This window comes from Rhodnius prolixus, unplaced genomic scaffold (assembly GCF_049639745.1).
Source record: "Rhodnius prolixus isolate KJV_2025 unplaced genomic scaffold, Rpr scaffold_6, whole genome shotgun sequence".
NCBI classification, from domain to species: Eukaryota; Metazoa; Arthropoda; class Insecta; order Hemiptera; family Reduviidae; genus Rhodnius; species Rhodnius prolixus.
This window is the reverse complement of record NW_027411634.1, coordinates 7,218,936-7,231,401: the sequence shown is the minus strand read 5'-3', so window position 1 is coordinate 7,231,401 and position 12,466 is coordinate 7,218,936. Positions and strand designations below refer to the sequence as shown.

At 32.9% G+C, this 12,466-nt stretch overlaps 2 protein-coding genes and 1 long non-coding RNA gene across 9 annotated transcripts in view; 2 read left to right on the top strand and 1 right to left on the bottom strand.

Annotated features, from left to right (window-relative positions):
* The first annotated feature begins 1 nt into the window (after position 1).
* LOC141461167 (uncharacterized) lies at positions 2 to 986 on the top strand. Its single transcript, XR_012462636.1, has 2 exons — positions 2 to 466; positions 558 to 986. It is a non-coding gene; the product is annotated as an uncharacterized lncRNA (long non-coding RNA).
* A 1,717-nt stretch (positions 987 to 2,703) lies between these two features.
* LOC141461164 (uncharacterized) overlaps positions 2,704 to 12,466 on the bottom strand; it is a 43,261-nt gene continuing 33,498 nt past the window's right edge. For 5 of the 7 annotated variants that reach the window (XM_074141936.1, XM_074141939.1, XM_074141938.1 and 2 more), the window contains 7 exons: positions 11,561 to 11,755; positions 11,301 to 11,447; positions 10,095 to 10,149; positions 9,356 to 9,457; positions 4,463 to 4,630; positions 3,811 to 3,879; positions 2,704 to 3,736 (listed from right to left, as the gene is read on the bottom strand). In XM_074141936.1, the coding sequence (XP_073998037.1) occupies positions 3,606 to 3,736; positions 3,811 to 3,879; positions 4,463 to 4,630; positions 9,356 to 9,457; positions 10,095 to 10,149; positions 11,301 to 11,447; positions 11,561 to 11,755 (867 nt within the window). In that variant the 3' untranslated portion in view covers positions 2,704 to 3,605. Of the gene's footprint in view, positions 3,737 to 3,810; positions 3,880 to 4,462; positions 4,631 to 6,206; positions 7,935 to 8,062; positions 8,165 to 9,355; positions 9,458 to 10,094; positions 10,150 to 11,300; positions 11,448 to 11,560; positions 11,756 to 12,466 lie in introns of those variants that run through there. The other 2 variants (XM_074141937.1, XM_074141943.1) reach the window with 2 other exon arrangements.
* LOC141461165 (recQ-mediated genome instability protein 1-like) lies at positions 5,353 to 7,518 on the top strand. The gene has a single exon (XM_074141944.1). The coding sequence runs from the start codon at positions 5,353 to 5,355 to the stop codon at positions 7,204 to 7,206; it is 1,854 nt and encodes a 617-aa protein (XP_073998045.1). The 3' UTR covers positions 7,207 to 7,518.

Here is a 12,466-nt window from a genome sequence, read left to right as displayed (position 1 = left end):
CAGAGCGCGTTCTTCCATTATCGTTCCCAGCTTATTACAAAAGAAAAATTCAATAATGCATTTTTTCGATCTCCATTTTCTTAGAGATAATAATGTAATTATGATAATCTCTTAATCAAACAACGTTAATTTAAACATAAATATTTATTTTTTTTCAAATAAAAAAGAGCTTGGATCTTTTAACTTCTATAAAAAATTTTTTAGTTAGACAAAACAACTGCTTTGGATTCTAGTTAACAATCTGTCTTTTAACTACTTTTTTTTTCTTGTTCTGTACAAAATTAGTTTCTATATTTTTAAAAATCCTTTCTAAATACTGGTAAATTATTCATTCAAATCATGTTAAATTAATTAATACTTAAATGCTCGTCTTCTATTATTAGTTTTTAAAAAACACTAGAAATATAATTTTCAAAAATTGGTAACGCTATTAAAGTACAATTTTGTGTACGGCACCTTAAAGTGGGTATTTTGTTTAAATATTTGACGTTTGTGTTTAATGTGATTAGTTTTCTGTACCTTAATATGTATGTAGTTAATTATTAAACGTATTTTAGGTTAGGAGATAGTAATGTCGGGACGTAGTAATTCAATGTGGGTGGTTTGGTGGAAGCCAGACTGTATTACATAATGTCTAATATCAACGTTAACCGGAATAAAGATAATAAGATAGAAATGTAGAGTTTGTTTTTGGTGCTTAATCTATGATTTAAATGCTCTCCTTCCCAAGTAGAATTTGGAATATAACTTCAAAAAAGAGGTCTAATTATTTTTACAAAAATAATTTGTTTACTGTTCGAGTAAATTTATTGTTCAGTAAATCAGTTGTTTTAGTTCATTAGAGATAAAATTTTCTCGGGAGTTTTATTCTGTATTAATCTAATTGTTTCTACTAAAAGTGTAATGATAGTGTAAAAGTTAATTTCTGTTTTTTTATTTGTAATCAGTAAAATTGCAATAAAGTGGTAACTGATATTTATATCTTACGTGATTAAACGAGTTTTAGAAAGAAATAACCTACCAATTTCCCTATCCCATTGATTTTTTGTAAGCGTTCCTGGTATAGCATATGCTTGGCAATCATTTATAAGTAAAAATAATTGAGCAAATAATGATTTGTGTGTACTTTATAGCAGTCTGAAGTAAAAATAATCTCTTAATCCATACTTTAGTTGCATTTCTCATAATGCACTTTGGTATAAGCATATTGCTGCAAGCAATCAAATCTTTCTATTTTGCGGATTTTTTTTTATAAGATTTTGAAGATAAAATTATTTTGTACATCGGCGCACATGGTTCCCCTAACTTTGCAGCTAAAAGAGTTTGATTTACTGAGCCTTGATAGGCTATTAAAAGTAAACTTCCTCTTGTCAAAAAAGTGCAGGGATTTTCCCACAGCCTTTTTTTTTGAGTTTCACCTCCTCTTAATTCTAGTACAAGAGTCTCACTAATGACCCACGCAGACAGAGAAATATTTAATTCTCTTACTTTCACCATCTGCACTCTCAATTAAAAATCAGTCTCATTCTAATTTAGTAGAAGCTTGTGGAATGGACTTGCATGTTGTAAGTTGACCCTATGTAACTGTAAGTTCTCTCGGAGTCTTCTTTGAGAACTTTTCTGCATTGAAGGTAAGGGGTGCCCTATTTTCTCAAAGAGGCTTTGAATGGCAGATTTTAAGATGAAGGAATATTTTTTCCTATGTGGATATATCAAAATATTGTTTCTGCGCAAATTATATGAACATCACCTTTCAATAGGTAAGCTTTGTTATATCAGAAAAGGACAGAAATGTGTATTGTCTAAACCAGATGAACATACTGTTCTTCTGATTTTTTTTTTTTTTGCGCATCAACAGCTGAGGTCATTAGCGCCCGGAGCTTTTTCCAGTGCACTGCCGGCCTCCGGACAGTGTTCTCTCGTTACAGACAACACTGTCCATCACCGGACAGTGAGCTGTAAGAAGCTCCTAGCAAGAGAAAATCTAAGGGTCAGCAGCTGGATTCGAACCCGGGACCTCCGCGTGGGAGTCCAGTATGCTAATCCCTTCCCTGTGTTCTTCTGATAACGTTTTTAGTAAAATTTAACTATATCTTATTGAAATGTTTTAAGAAAAATATTTTTGAAAGTTTTTACCACTGTTCGCTTTTATGCAACTGACGCCACGTTACTTGAAGAGAGAGGAAGCTCTCAAAGTTTCAAAGTTAAGGAATTGTAGTAATGGGTCCGGTCTAGTCCTTGGATTTCATTTTACGATTAATATGAGAAATTTATGGTTGTTTAAATATGTAGGCTGTTCGCCTCAGTCCACGAATACTATTTTAGAAGTTGGAGGTATAGCACATCTGTAAAAATTGTCATTACTATAAAGGTTCGATATTAAATCCTTTCGCAATTTCTAGTTCAGAAATAAATATTTGGGAAAAACAACATATCAACTGAAACAACAAGTGATCATTTCAATACTTCATCCCCTGTAAAGTTCTGGATCTCTCTCCAAAACGAATATCTGGAATTATAGGAAAATACCTATTTCCAATTTCTTGTGTTTGAAACTGGATCTTCAAAATTAGTAGCTAAAAATCGATCAATATCCTGAAGGTGAGATCAAAATTTTGAGCGTACCTCAAAAACAGTAAACAAGAAACCTCAATTCTTTACGGTAGACAATAAATTTAAACCTAGAAGAATAAGTAATAAAAATTATCTTAAAAATAATTTATTTCCATCATATTCAAATTTCTCTTTTCAATAATTGCCTATTAAATTACAATGCAATTATTATTCGAGCTCGGAGTACAAACATTTACATATTTATAAATTTTTTTAAAAAATCAATCATTTGTACATATTTCTGCACACTCAATATTGTACACATAATTTTCTATTCACAATAACAAAAGCTACTCATGAATCGCTGCAACTTAAACTCACCCTACAACGATCGTAAGTGAATTACAAAAATTAATAATTATTTATGTAACACCCTGTTTAGGGAGAAGGTAAAATAATAATCATCATGATGATGATAATTATAACAGTAAAAGAAAAAGGAAAATTTGTGTGGCCAAGATTACGCATTTTTTATGTTCATTAATGACAATACAGGCTTAATCGCACTATCCACGCAAAAAGGTGTATCTAGCATTGTCACTCGAAAATAATCCCGTATAATAAAAGGTAGAAATGAACTTTCAGGTTGTTAAAAATGTATTGAATTTGAACTTGTGCTGTACTTCAGTGGGAACAAAATATTTCTCACTTTGACAAAACAACTAATAATCATATTTGCGACCCATTACTGTCTTAAGACTACCTTAAGTGACATTAAACACAAATTTATTAATACGTAATATCTTTCAAAATGACAACAGAAAAAAATCTGAGTGTATCATAAAAATATAATTGCTAAATTTAAATTTAATTTTACACTTACAATCATATATATACTGGCAGTATTCTTAAGTTAAAAAAATGAAATAAAATGAATCAAATCAAAAGAAAAAGCCTTTCACATTGCTTTTTTTGTCTTCTTTTTTGATTGGAATTTAGAACTCTACTTTCGTCGTAGCAGTTATTTTGGACTCAGTCAAAATAAAGTTTTATTATGGTCCTTTAATGTTACCTCCAGATCTAGCACTTGCAGTTTGCTGGTAATTACCACCCGGATAATTGCAATATTCACAGAATCCTGGAGGTCCCGAAACACCTGGTGTTCCCCTCTCTCCAGGCATTCCTGTGATATAAAGTGTATTACTTTAGAGAATTAGAAAATATCAGGAAGTACTATCTAAGAAAGAAATGAATTACCTGGTCTACCGGGTTCACCTCTATCACCAGCTCGTCCAGGCAATCCAACTCCTGGGGGTCCTGCTGAACCTATAGTTACACAAACTTATTGTTTACATTAATCTCGTTTCAGGAATGAACAATATACGTTAGTTCAAGATCAAACGAGACACAAAAAGTACTTAGTATTGAAAAAGCCAATTTCTAAGTACCTATAATCGTCCAACTTATCCACCACATCGTCGGTCACGAATTGATATATTTTGTGTACCTCCTAAAATTAGTTTTCAGCGTAAGATATATTCAAGAAAAATCTGGTTGATTCGTGCTATTATAATGTTATGGGGATAAATTTTTACAGGTAAATAGAACACGGTAAACATGATTCATTCAAGATCAACGAGTGACTTAGAAGATATGAAATGGGTTATCATTTTACAGGTAAAATTCAAGTTTTATTTTTTGGAGGATATGTGCAATTTTTATTGAAAAACAAAAAAAGTTTGTTATTTGAGTTCATTTTTAACACAGAACCTACATATTTTGGTGAAAAAAACAACTTATTCTGACATATTTTCTAAACAAATTCTAATGTCTCCATTACCTTTTTTTAATTTGGCGGTTCCGCCAGTGCTTATTATTACTTCAATTCTTAAAACAAATTTTTAATGACCTTGGGGTCCCCTGGGTCCAGCTGGTCCCTCGATTCCTACACCTTCGGGCCCTCTCTCCCCTTTTTCACCTCTCTCTCCTTGTCTGCCCTCAGGACCCTGCTGTCCTGCCGGTCCTGGCAAGCCAGGGAACCCTCTTTCTCCTGGCAACCCAGGTGCACCTGGATCTCCTGTTAAACAAATGATTATCCCGATTTAAAAGCAATAATGGATTTTCCAACTTTAAAAATTACTTCTTAAAATAACAAATCTTCAACAGAGTATCTCATCTATTACCAAGACTAAATTTCCCTAGCAATAGTTATAGTGAGATGATTCCAGTGTAAGTAAATAAGAAATCTTTTCGATTTCATGTTACAGAGAAGGTAATACGCTTTTTTCTTTATAAGTCACTTGTATCCAAAGACATCCAATAATTTTTTCATATAATTATCCTTGAAAATAAAGAAAGGAACTCCATTTATGGTTTAATGTTTTTTCCTTTTATATTTTTCTATCTTACAATGTTGCACAATCATTTGCTTAAATAATTTTAGAACTGATGTGAATTTTTACTTACAAATGTTGCTCCTTTGCAGTTTTTGACATTCTCTCTATCACGTACAAATTATACGTTTAAACAATCAAATAACAAACAGCTTTTCTAGCAATTAAATATTTCTTAAGAAAGAATGTCGGTGATTCTTCGCATGGATTTTCAATACTACTAGCACTTCTTTGCAACTGCAACGTATACCTAGCACCATTACAAACGCCTGAACTTAGTGCCTGGTAACCTTGGCATTGCCTTCAACTACAGTTAAGTAGGTTACAAGTAAACAGGTTATGTGACCGTCCAGTAAGGTGCTCCATTTGAAAAGTTCATTTCTGTCAAATATAACTTTAGAACATTATGAGTTCCGTGGATTTAGAAATGAGGCAGATTGACAACCTATTTAAAAACAAGGGTATAATACTAACAAGTAGTAATACTTGGCTCAAATCTTGCGTGGAGTGTTTCAGGACTCAGTGTAATAGTTATAGTACCAAACAACTACTTGATTTTGTGTTTGAACAATGGCTTCTCGCTGATTTACGAGAGGTTCGTTCTTTTTCTTTGCCTAAAGAATGTAAAACTTCAGATAAATTTACTTTAATAGGAAAGCATGCCATTCAGTTAAATTTCTCCATTGACGTAGGAAATTCGGGTTATATGCAGCTTCAGAAAATTAGGAAACCAAATTTTGGAGAAAATTTGAACGTTGATTCGGAAAGAGAGCATGGGGATCGAGCACACGGAGCTGAAAATGTAAGTGGGAAAAGAGCACTAAAGCTTGAAATATCGGACGGACAAATGACTGTCGTAGGATTCGAATATAGGCCCATACCATGCTTAAGAAATCCAGTCCCTGGAGAAAAAGCGCTTCTTAAAGGGCCCATAGAATGTAGGAAGGGTATCCTTATGCTGACTGATAAAAATATTGAAATTCTTGGTGGTGAAGTGGATACACTTTTAATTCCAAACGCTGTATGTAATATATTGGCCAGAACACTGGGACAACCTGAGGATCCAAACCCTTATAAAAAACAAATCGAATCAGCTCAATCTGATGACGTATATTTATCCAACTGCCTCGACGAGGATAACGATGCTTTAATTATGTTAGCAGAAAAAGTGGAAAACTCAATATCTTCCCAGCAATCTCGTACCATAACCAACACTATTCCAATTAACTGTTCAACACTGAATACACAAAGTGTTGGTGGTTTAGATTTAGAAGATGATGATTTTGATTTGATAGCTGCGCAGACCGCGTCCTTGGCAGAAATGCAAGCAACTAGCCAGGAAGGGCAAAGAAAAGATGAACTGAGAAGTAAAAAGAGGGCATGCACTCCTGTCCGAACCAGTGAAAAAATTGAAGCTGTACCACAACTCAAAAACACAATTTCTACAGTAAGAACATATACTAACAGTTCAGATATCGTTGAATATATAGACATGAATGACCCTAAGAGGTTAAAAAAAGAATTAGAGCAGTCTTATGGAACTGGAAGATGTTATATGGAAGGTCACTTAGATGGTATCACTTCAGTCACCGAACAGAATAAGAACTTATCGAATAAGCAAAATATGGTCCAGGCATCTTGTTCGTCATCTGCATTTTCACATCACAAATCAGAAGAAAACCCAACTAAATACAAATTATTCAATTCTTCTCTTTCTTCATCTACTTCTTCTCAGGAAATATCAAATTCTCAAACAAAACCTTTGAATATAATTGCCTCTGAAAATGCTGTAAGCGATCGGGAGGAAATAAGTCCATCATGGATGAGCGATGATTATGAAGAAATGAATTCCGAACAAGGTGATTCAGAACCCATTTCGGATAATACGGAAATTTTTTATCAACCTTACCCCCCAAGAAATTTCCCAGCAGTTAGAGTTGTACGGGGGCAAGTAGTTCGCCTTTCGGAAAAATTATCTCTAAAAAACGATAAGTGGTGCCTTTCTGCGGTGGTATCTGCTAATGGGCTCGAAATTGAGATGGACTTTGCCTCTGAAGTACTAGATAAAATATTTGGTGTAACTGCAACAGAATTAATTGCCCGTAAGAAGGATTTAAAAACCAATCCAGCCGCCAAAGAACAGATGAATAGATTACTAAAGGACAGTCAATTAAGAATAAAGAATCTTCAATGTGAAATGGTTATCAGATTTCCAAGTGTTATGGCTAAACCCGTCATTATTGATGTCATTCAAAAATGATGAATTTGTTCTTTTACTGATTTTCTTTTACTTTTTACCCCACAAAGATTTCATGTTCATTCCATTTCTTTAGGTTAAGGTTGTCAAACTCTTTTCAATGACTAAAATGTTAAAAGTAATATCATTAGTGTTGATCATTATGTAGCTGTCTAAATGTGTTCTGTAGTTGGTATTTAAAATTATTATTAAAAATTGGCTGTGAAAAATTATTGCTGCGATATAAAACTTGTTTTTGATATTATTGTAAATTTCGCCGCTTTTGCATTTTGTATAATTTTTTAATAAAAATTTAATAATTTTTTTTAAACTATAGTCTTAACACATTTATAGGACTTCAGTCTACTGAAACTAAGATACACTGCTGCGGTCTACTAGATATTGCATTCTAACTTGTTACAGATAATTTCAATGACTAAATTTGATTCACATCTTTTTTGTTCGATATTTTATCGAAGTAATCTTTTTTGAGAATCTTATTCGAGATTAATAAGTGTCTTTTCAGATTTAATAATATTGTTTAAGCAAAGAAGCAATATGTCAACCTTAAACTTAATCTCACTTCTGAAATAAATGTTCAGACGAACACAGACGGTTATATTTAAATTAAAAAACATATGCGATAAGTACAAAATAGTGTTTACCTAGTAACATAAACTTAAATACTACCTTAAACAATAAGCCCATACATACATTATTAGAGAATCTGAGCAGAAACACAGAGGGGAAAGCTAGTTGACAAAAAAAGTTAAATAAATATTGCGCATTTTATATATATATATATATTGTTTAATTTTGTAGCTAAATTGGTGCTGTCTCAGAAGTAAACAAAGTATAGATTAAAGAACGCTCGGTCTACCTGGGATGCCAGTACGACCGATTCGTCCAGGCTTGCCAATGATAGTTACTCCCGGAGGGCCAGGAGGCCCAACCAATCCTGAAGTCAACGCGTGCATCCTCTCTGTGTTGCATAATGTGGGAGTGTGCACAAACAGGGTACATACATGTAAAGAAAACAAAATAAAACATTGCACCAGATCACAGATATTCTGCAGGTCCAATTTATATCCACTTTAATAATCCTGAAAATGCTAAGAGGTGCCTGTAGCCTCTGTGATTTGAGTGCTTAAGGAGTGCAGATATTATTAAAAGATAGGAAATAAAGACGGGGAAATTAAGGAAGAAAATATGCATAGGAATCATTTATCTCTTACTTTTACCTATTAGTGAAATTCGATTCTGGCTACTTTTACTTAGCAGTAATATTTAATTAAATTCCGTTTTTTTTCATTGGTTTCTTTAGAAGGGGCAGGTATAGAGACTTCCGCTTGTCTGACTTTATTGTTTTCCCATAGTTACTCAAAAATATGTAGACTACAAAAACCAAATTGTTTTCTGTCAAACTTTATGACATTTTTAAACGAAAAGATAGCTGCAAGTATTCTATTCCACTGTGAGTACTGCATATCGCTTTGAAGCAATGTAGTCCAAATGATATTGCAGCTGTCCACAGGAAGGTGGAAGTACCAACATCGAAGGCGCCAATTGGCGCACTAGTGACTATATGCTTATTTTATTTCCTTTGGAAGTGTCCGTTCCAAATTAGATTAATCGAAGTCTATTCAGGCACTCATTACACTGAACTAATTATTATGGAACCTGATAATCCCACTGCTGAAACAGAAAATAAACAGACGATGATTAAAACTAAAACTGCTCAGGGCCAAAGCTGAGCTTAACAATTAAGGATTTTATTTATTTATAAATGTTTCTACACTTATATAATATATTTGTTCATAATAAAATATTTGAAAAATTCATTATATAAAGATGGGTACTGGAATAACTTAGGAAATTACAATTTCAATTTGGTGAAGTCATTATAGTACAACTTCCTAGACTTCAACACGTAGAATTATTGGAGTGATTGATTATGTGAATGGCAGAAGTGGAATCCATACGAGTTTGCTGAATCAAATTCTAACATGGATGACAAAAAGAAACTGGTCAGAATTAAAGAAGCTCAAAATTTACCTTTCAATTTTGTATAGTGAAATTTTAGTAAAAATGAAAATTAATAAGAGAGAAATGTATCCTGATATATTTTCTAAATGGATAAGGAAGGCGTTAGGAAGGTGGCTACAGATCAAACCTTGTGGTCCCTGAAGGCCCGGAGTTCCGGGTGGTCCAACCCTGCCTCTTCCTGGAGGCCCAGGGGGACCTGTCAACTGGTTTGTCAGCTCACTCAGCTGTTCTGAAAATTAAGCAGCATTGCTCAAGTAATAATTTAAAAAAAAAATTATAATATACATATATTTTTCCCAATTGGAATTTTAATACTGCTCATTGCAATCGCTATTTTCATTTTCTTAATTCAATTTATAATTTGATAACTTATAGAAAGACTTTTTTCTCTAAATTACTGAAATGCACTGTTGAGTTAAAAAATAAAATCTATCTTATAAAATTTATTCAGATTTGTTTTCTAGATCTTTACTTCCATTTCATTTTTATTAAAACTAATTGCGGCATGAGCATTTTTCGGATGTAATAACCTATCCCTAATTTTTTTTATTACTTTCGCTTAATACAATAAGAGAAATTATCGTGAATTGCAAATGTTTCGATTTTCAAGTTTCACCGGAAATATAGGTTTCAAAAACCCACGAGTTTGATTCAATATTTGTTTATCTATTGGCAACTCAGTCATTAAATTTTACGGAGTAAAATTACTATTATTTTTATTGCTGAATTGTTGGAGTACATACGTAATTATAAAGACCTGTTGTAGTGGTAAAAAAACACTTCATTTTCTTCTTAATTTCTTTCCAAAAGTTACCATTTGCAAAATGGATGTATTTATTTATTTTTAAAATTAATAATGAGCAAACCTCTAAGAACTGCTGCACAGATGTCCCTCAGTTCAGCTTCACTGTATGTCCGACCCTAAAATATTTCTTTGTATTAAAATTATTGATGGCAATATTTAAATCTTTCTCTGATGATTGGGTGTGGCTGTTACCTTCAGATAAACCGAACAGCCAATGGAATTTTGTATTCTCAAAGAACAAAACAAAAATTTTGGATGAGTCTCACAGGAAGAGTTAGGGGCTTATTATATAAAAGATATACTTATTCCAACCATCCATCTCCAACCATCCAACCATCTCCTCGGCTTCCTTAAATATTAAATTTTTCGAAAAATTATTGAAAAATATTAGAAATAAGAATAAATAAATACTAGTACGGACCATTCGTTCCATAAGCTAATTTTCGAAAGTAATTCATAATATAAATTTAGTTTTTTTGACATAATCTATCCTCTGTTTAATTTTGAATTGGTTTGAGAAATCTCAATTATGAGGAACCTCAATAATATTTAATAATAGATTCAATAATAAAAGGAGTGACAATTAAATGAATTATAATTATGTTACCAGCATGAAAATTTATTTTAAAGCTAAAAGTAAGTAGTGTTCCTTTGGTTTTCTGGGTTTGTTTTAGAATTTCAGAAACTTTATTTTTAACCACTAAAACAAACAAAAATGTGAAATTGATGGAAATAATTAAAAATAAAACTGCATTACATTAGTACAAAAATAAAACCTTTAGGGTTCTTGGAGTCTCTGCGGTTTTCCTAGCAAAATTAACTCAGTGAATCTTTCGAGGTCGCAGGAGGATCAGGGAAAGGTCACTGGGAGGGATAGGTATGGCAAAAAGAAAGTTAAGAAAGGCTTGTGATTTCTCACAAGCTATGTACATCCACTAATAATGCACTTAAAACAATTTACACCAATAAAATAATATTCGAATAATAAAACAATAGTCCTTTAACAATAGCCAATAGAATGCATGAAAAAAATACGGGTATTTTGAACTCTAGATTGCCCATAAATTTACCTCATTCAAGGACTGATTTCATTTCTCCAACTTTCATTACAAATTAATGATGTTAGTATCTTCGATGAGGGAGTTAAAATTCCCACGTCCAATGAAGATTAAAAATAAGTCAAGGTAACATCCGAAATTGATTAGTCAATTATTATTATTTATTTTTTTCTTTTCATATTTGAATTTAAAAATAGAATACTACTAACAGGTGGTCCTGGTTGACCATGCAATCCAGGAGGTCCCCTCTGCCCCGGCGGACCAGGCAACCCGGGTGGGCCTTCTTTGCCCGGGATTCCAGGTAATCCTGGAGCACCTTCAGGCCCTCTTTCTCCATTAGCTCCACGTTCGCCAGGCTAAAATGCCAACAAAATTAGTATTAGTAGAAGAAAGTAGTTTTAACTGCAATTTGAAATGTGCAGTAAATCAATACCGATCATCTAAACAAAAATTTAGTCGGATAACTTACCATCCCAGGTACTCCTGGTAAGCCCCTGGGGCCTGGAGAGCCCTGTGTATAACTATCTGCTTGACTGTCTGCATGAGTGTACACTGTATTTACAACTGTATCTCCAGGAGGTCCCGGTGGACCGGCAGCTCCAGGCGGGCCTGGTTCTCCAGGTCGTCCTACAGAGCCGGGAGTTCCAGGCAGCCCGCTTACCCCCTTTTTAGAACATGTTTAAGAATATAATATCAATATTTATTACATACATGTATAATGTGAATTTAAGAATTTTATTACGCAAATACATTTTCTCATTGGTACATTTATGTATAATTACTGAAGTAATATGATTGTATGATCTTCTAGCACGAGTACTTTAAAAATAATTACTGAGCGTAATAACCTCAATGTTCATTTCTAAAAATAAAAGAAATAATAAATTACTAGTCCGAACAGAAATAGTTTAATATTATTAAGAAGGAGGAACTCTGCAAATTTTATATCTCTTAATCAGTTATACATCAATTAAATTAATTTTTATACAAACTGATATTAGTAAATGTAATTAACTACATAATTGAAGGAAATAATGAGGGAATTGGTGTATTCCAGGAATGTAGAAGAATGACTGTAAATTTTTATTAAAAAAAAGAATCTTAGCATTCACAAAAAATTACAGAATATATGGAAGGAGCAGCAGCCATTTGGGAGGCACTTGGTAGTGTCTCTTGATGTACGAATAACTGTCTTCCAGTCTGAAATTGATACTAATCTTAGATGCATTTTAAAAGAGCAAGCTCAGCTTATAAAGCGATTTATATCTGCTCTGCTTGATAGCTTGTGTATTCACTTTGAAATTGGTTATGGAATTCTCGTAAACGAGAAAGTTCTTCTACCAAATGTGTCCTTCTAGACTTAGTGCCAAGATAT

Coding starts and splice junctions, on each gene's coding strand:
- LOC141461165 (XM_074141944.1), top strand. CDS start 5,353: ATGAGTTCCGTGGATTTAGAAATGAGGCAGATTGACAACCTATTTAAA.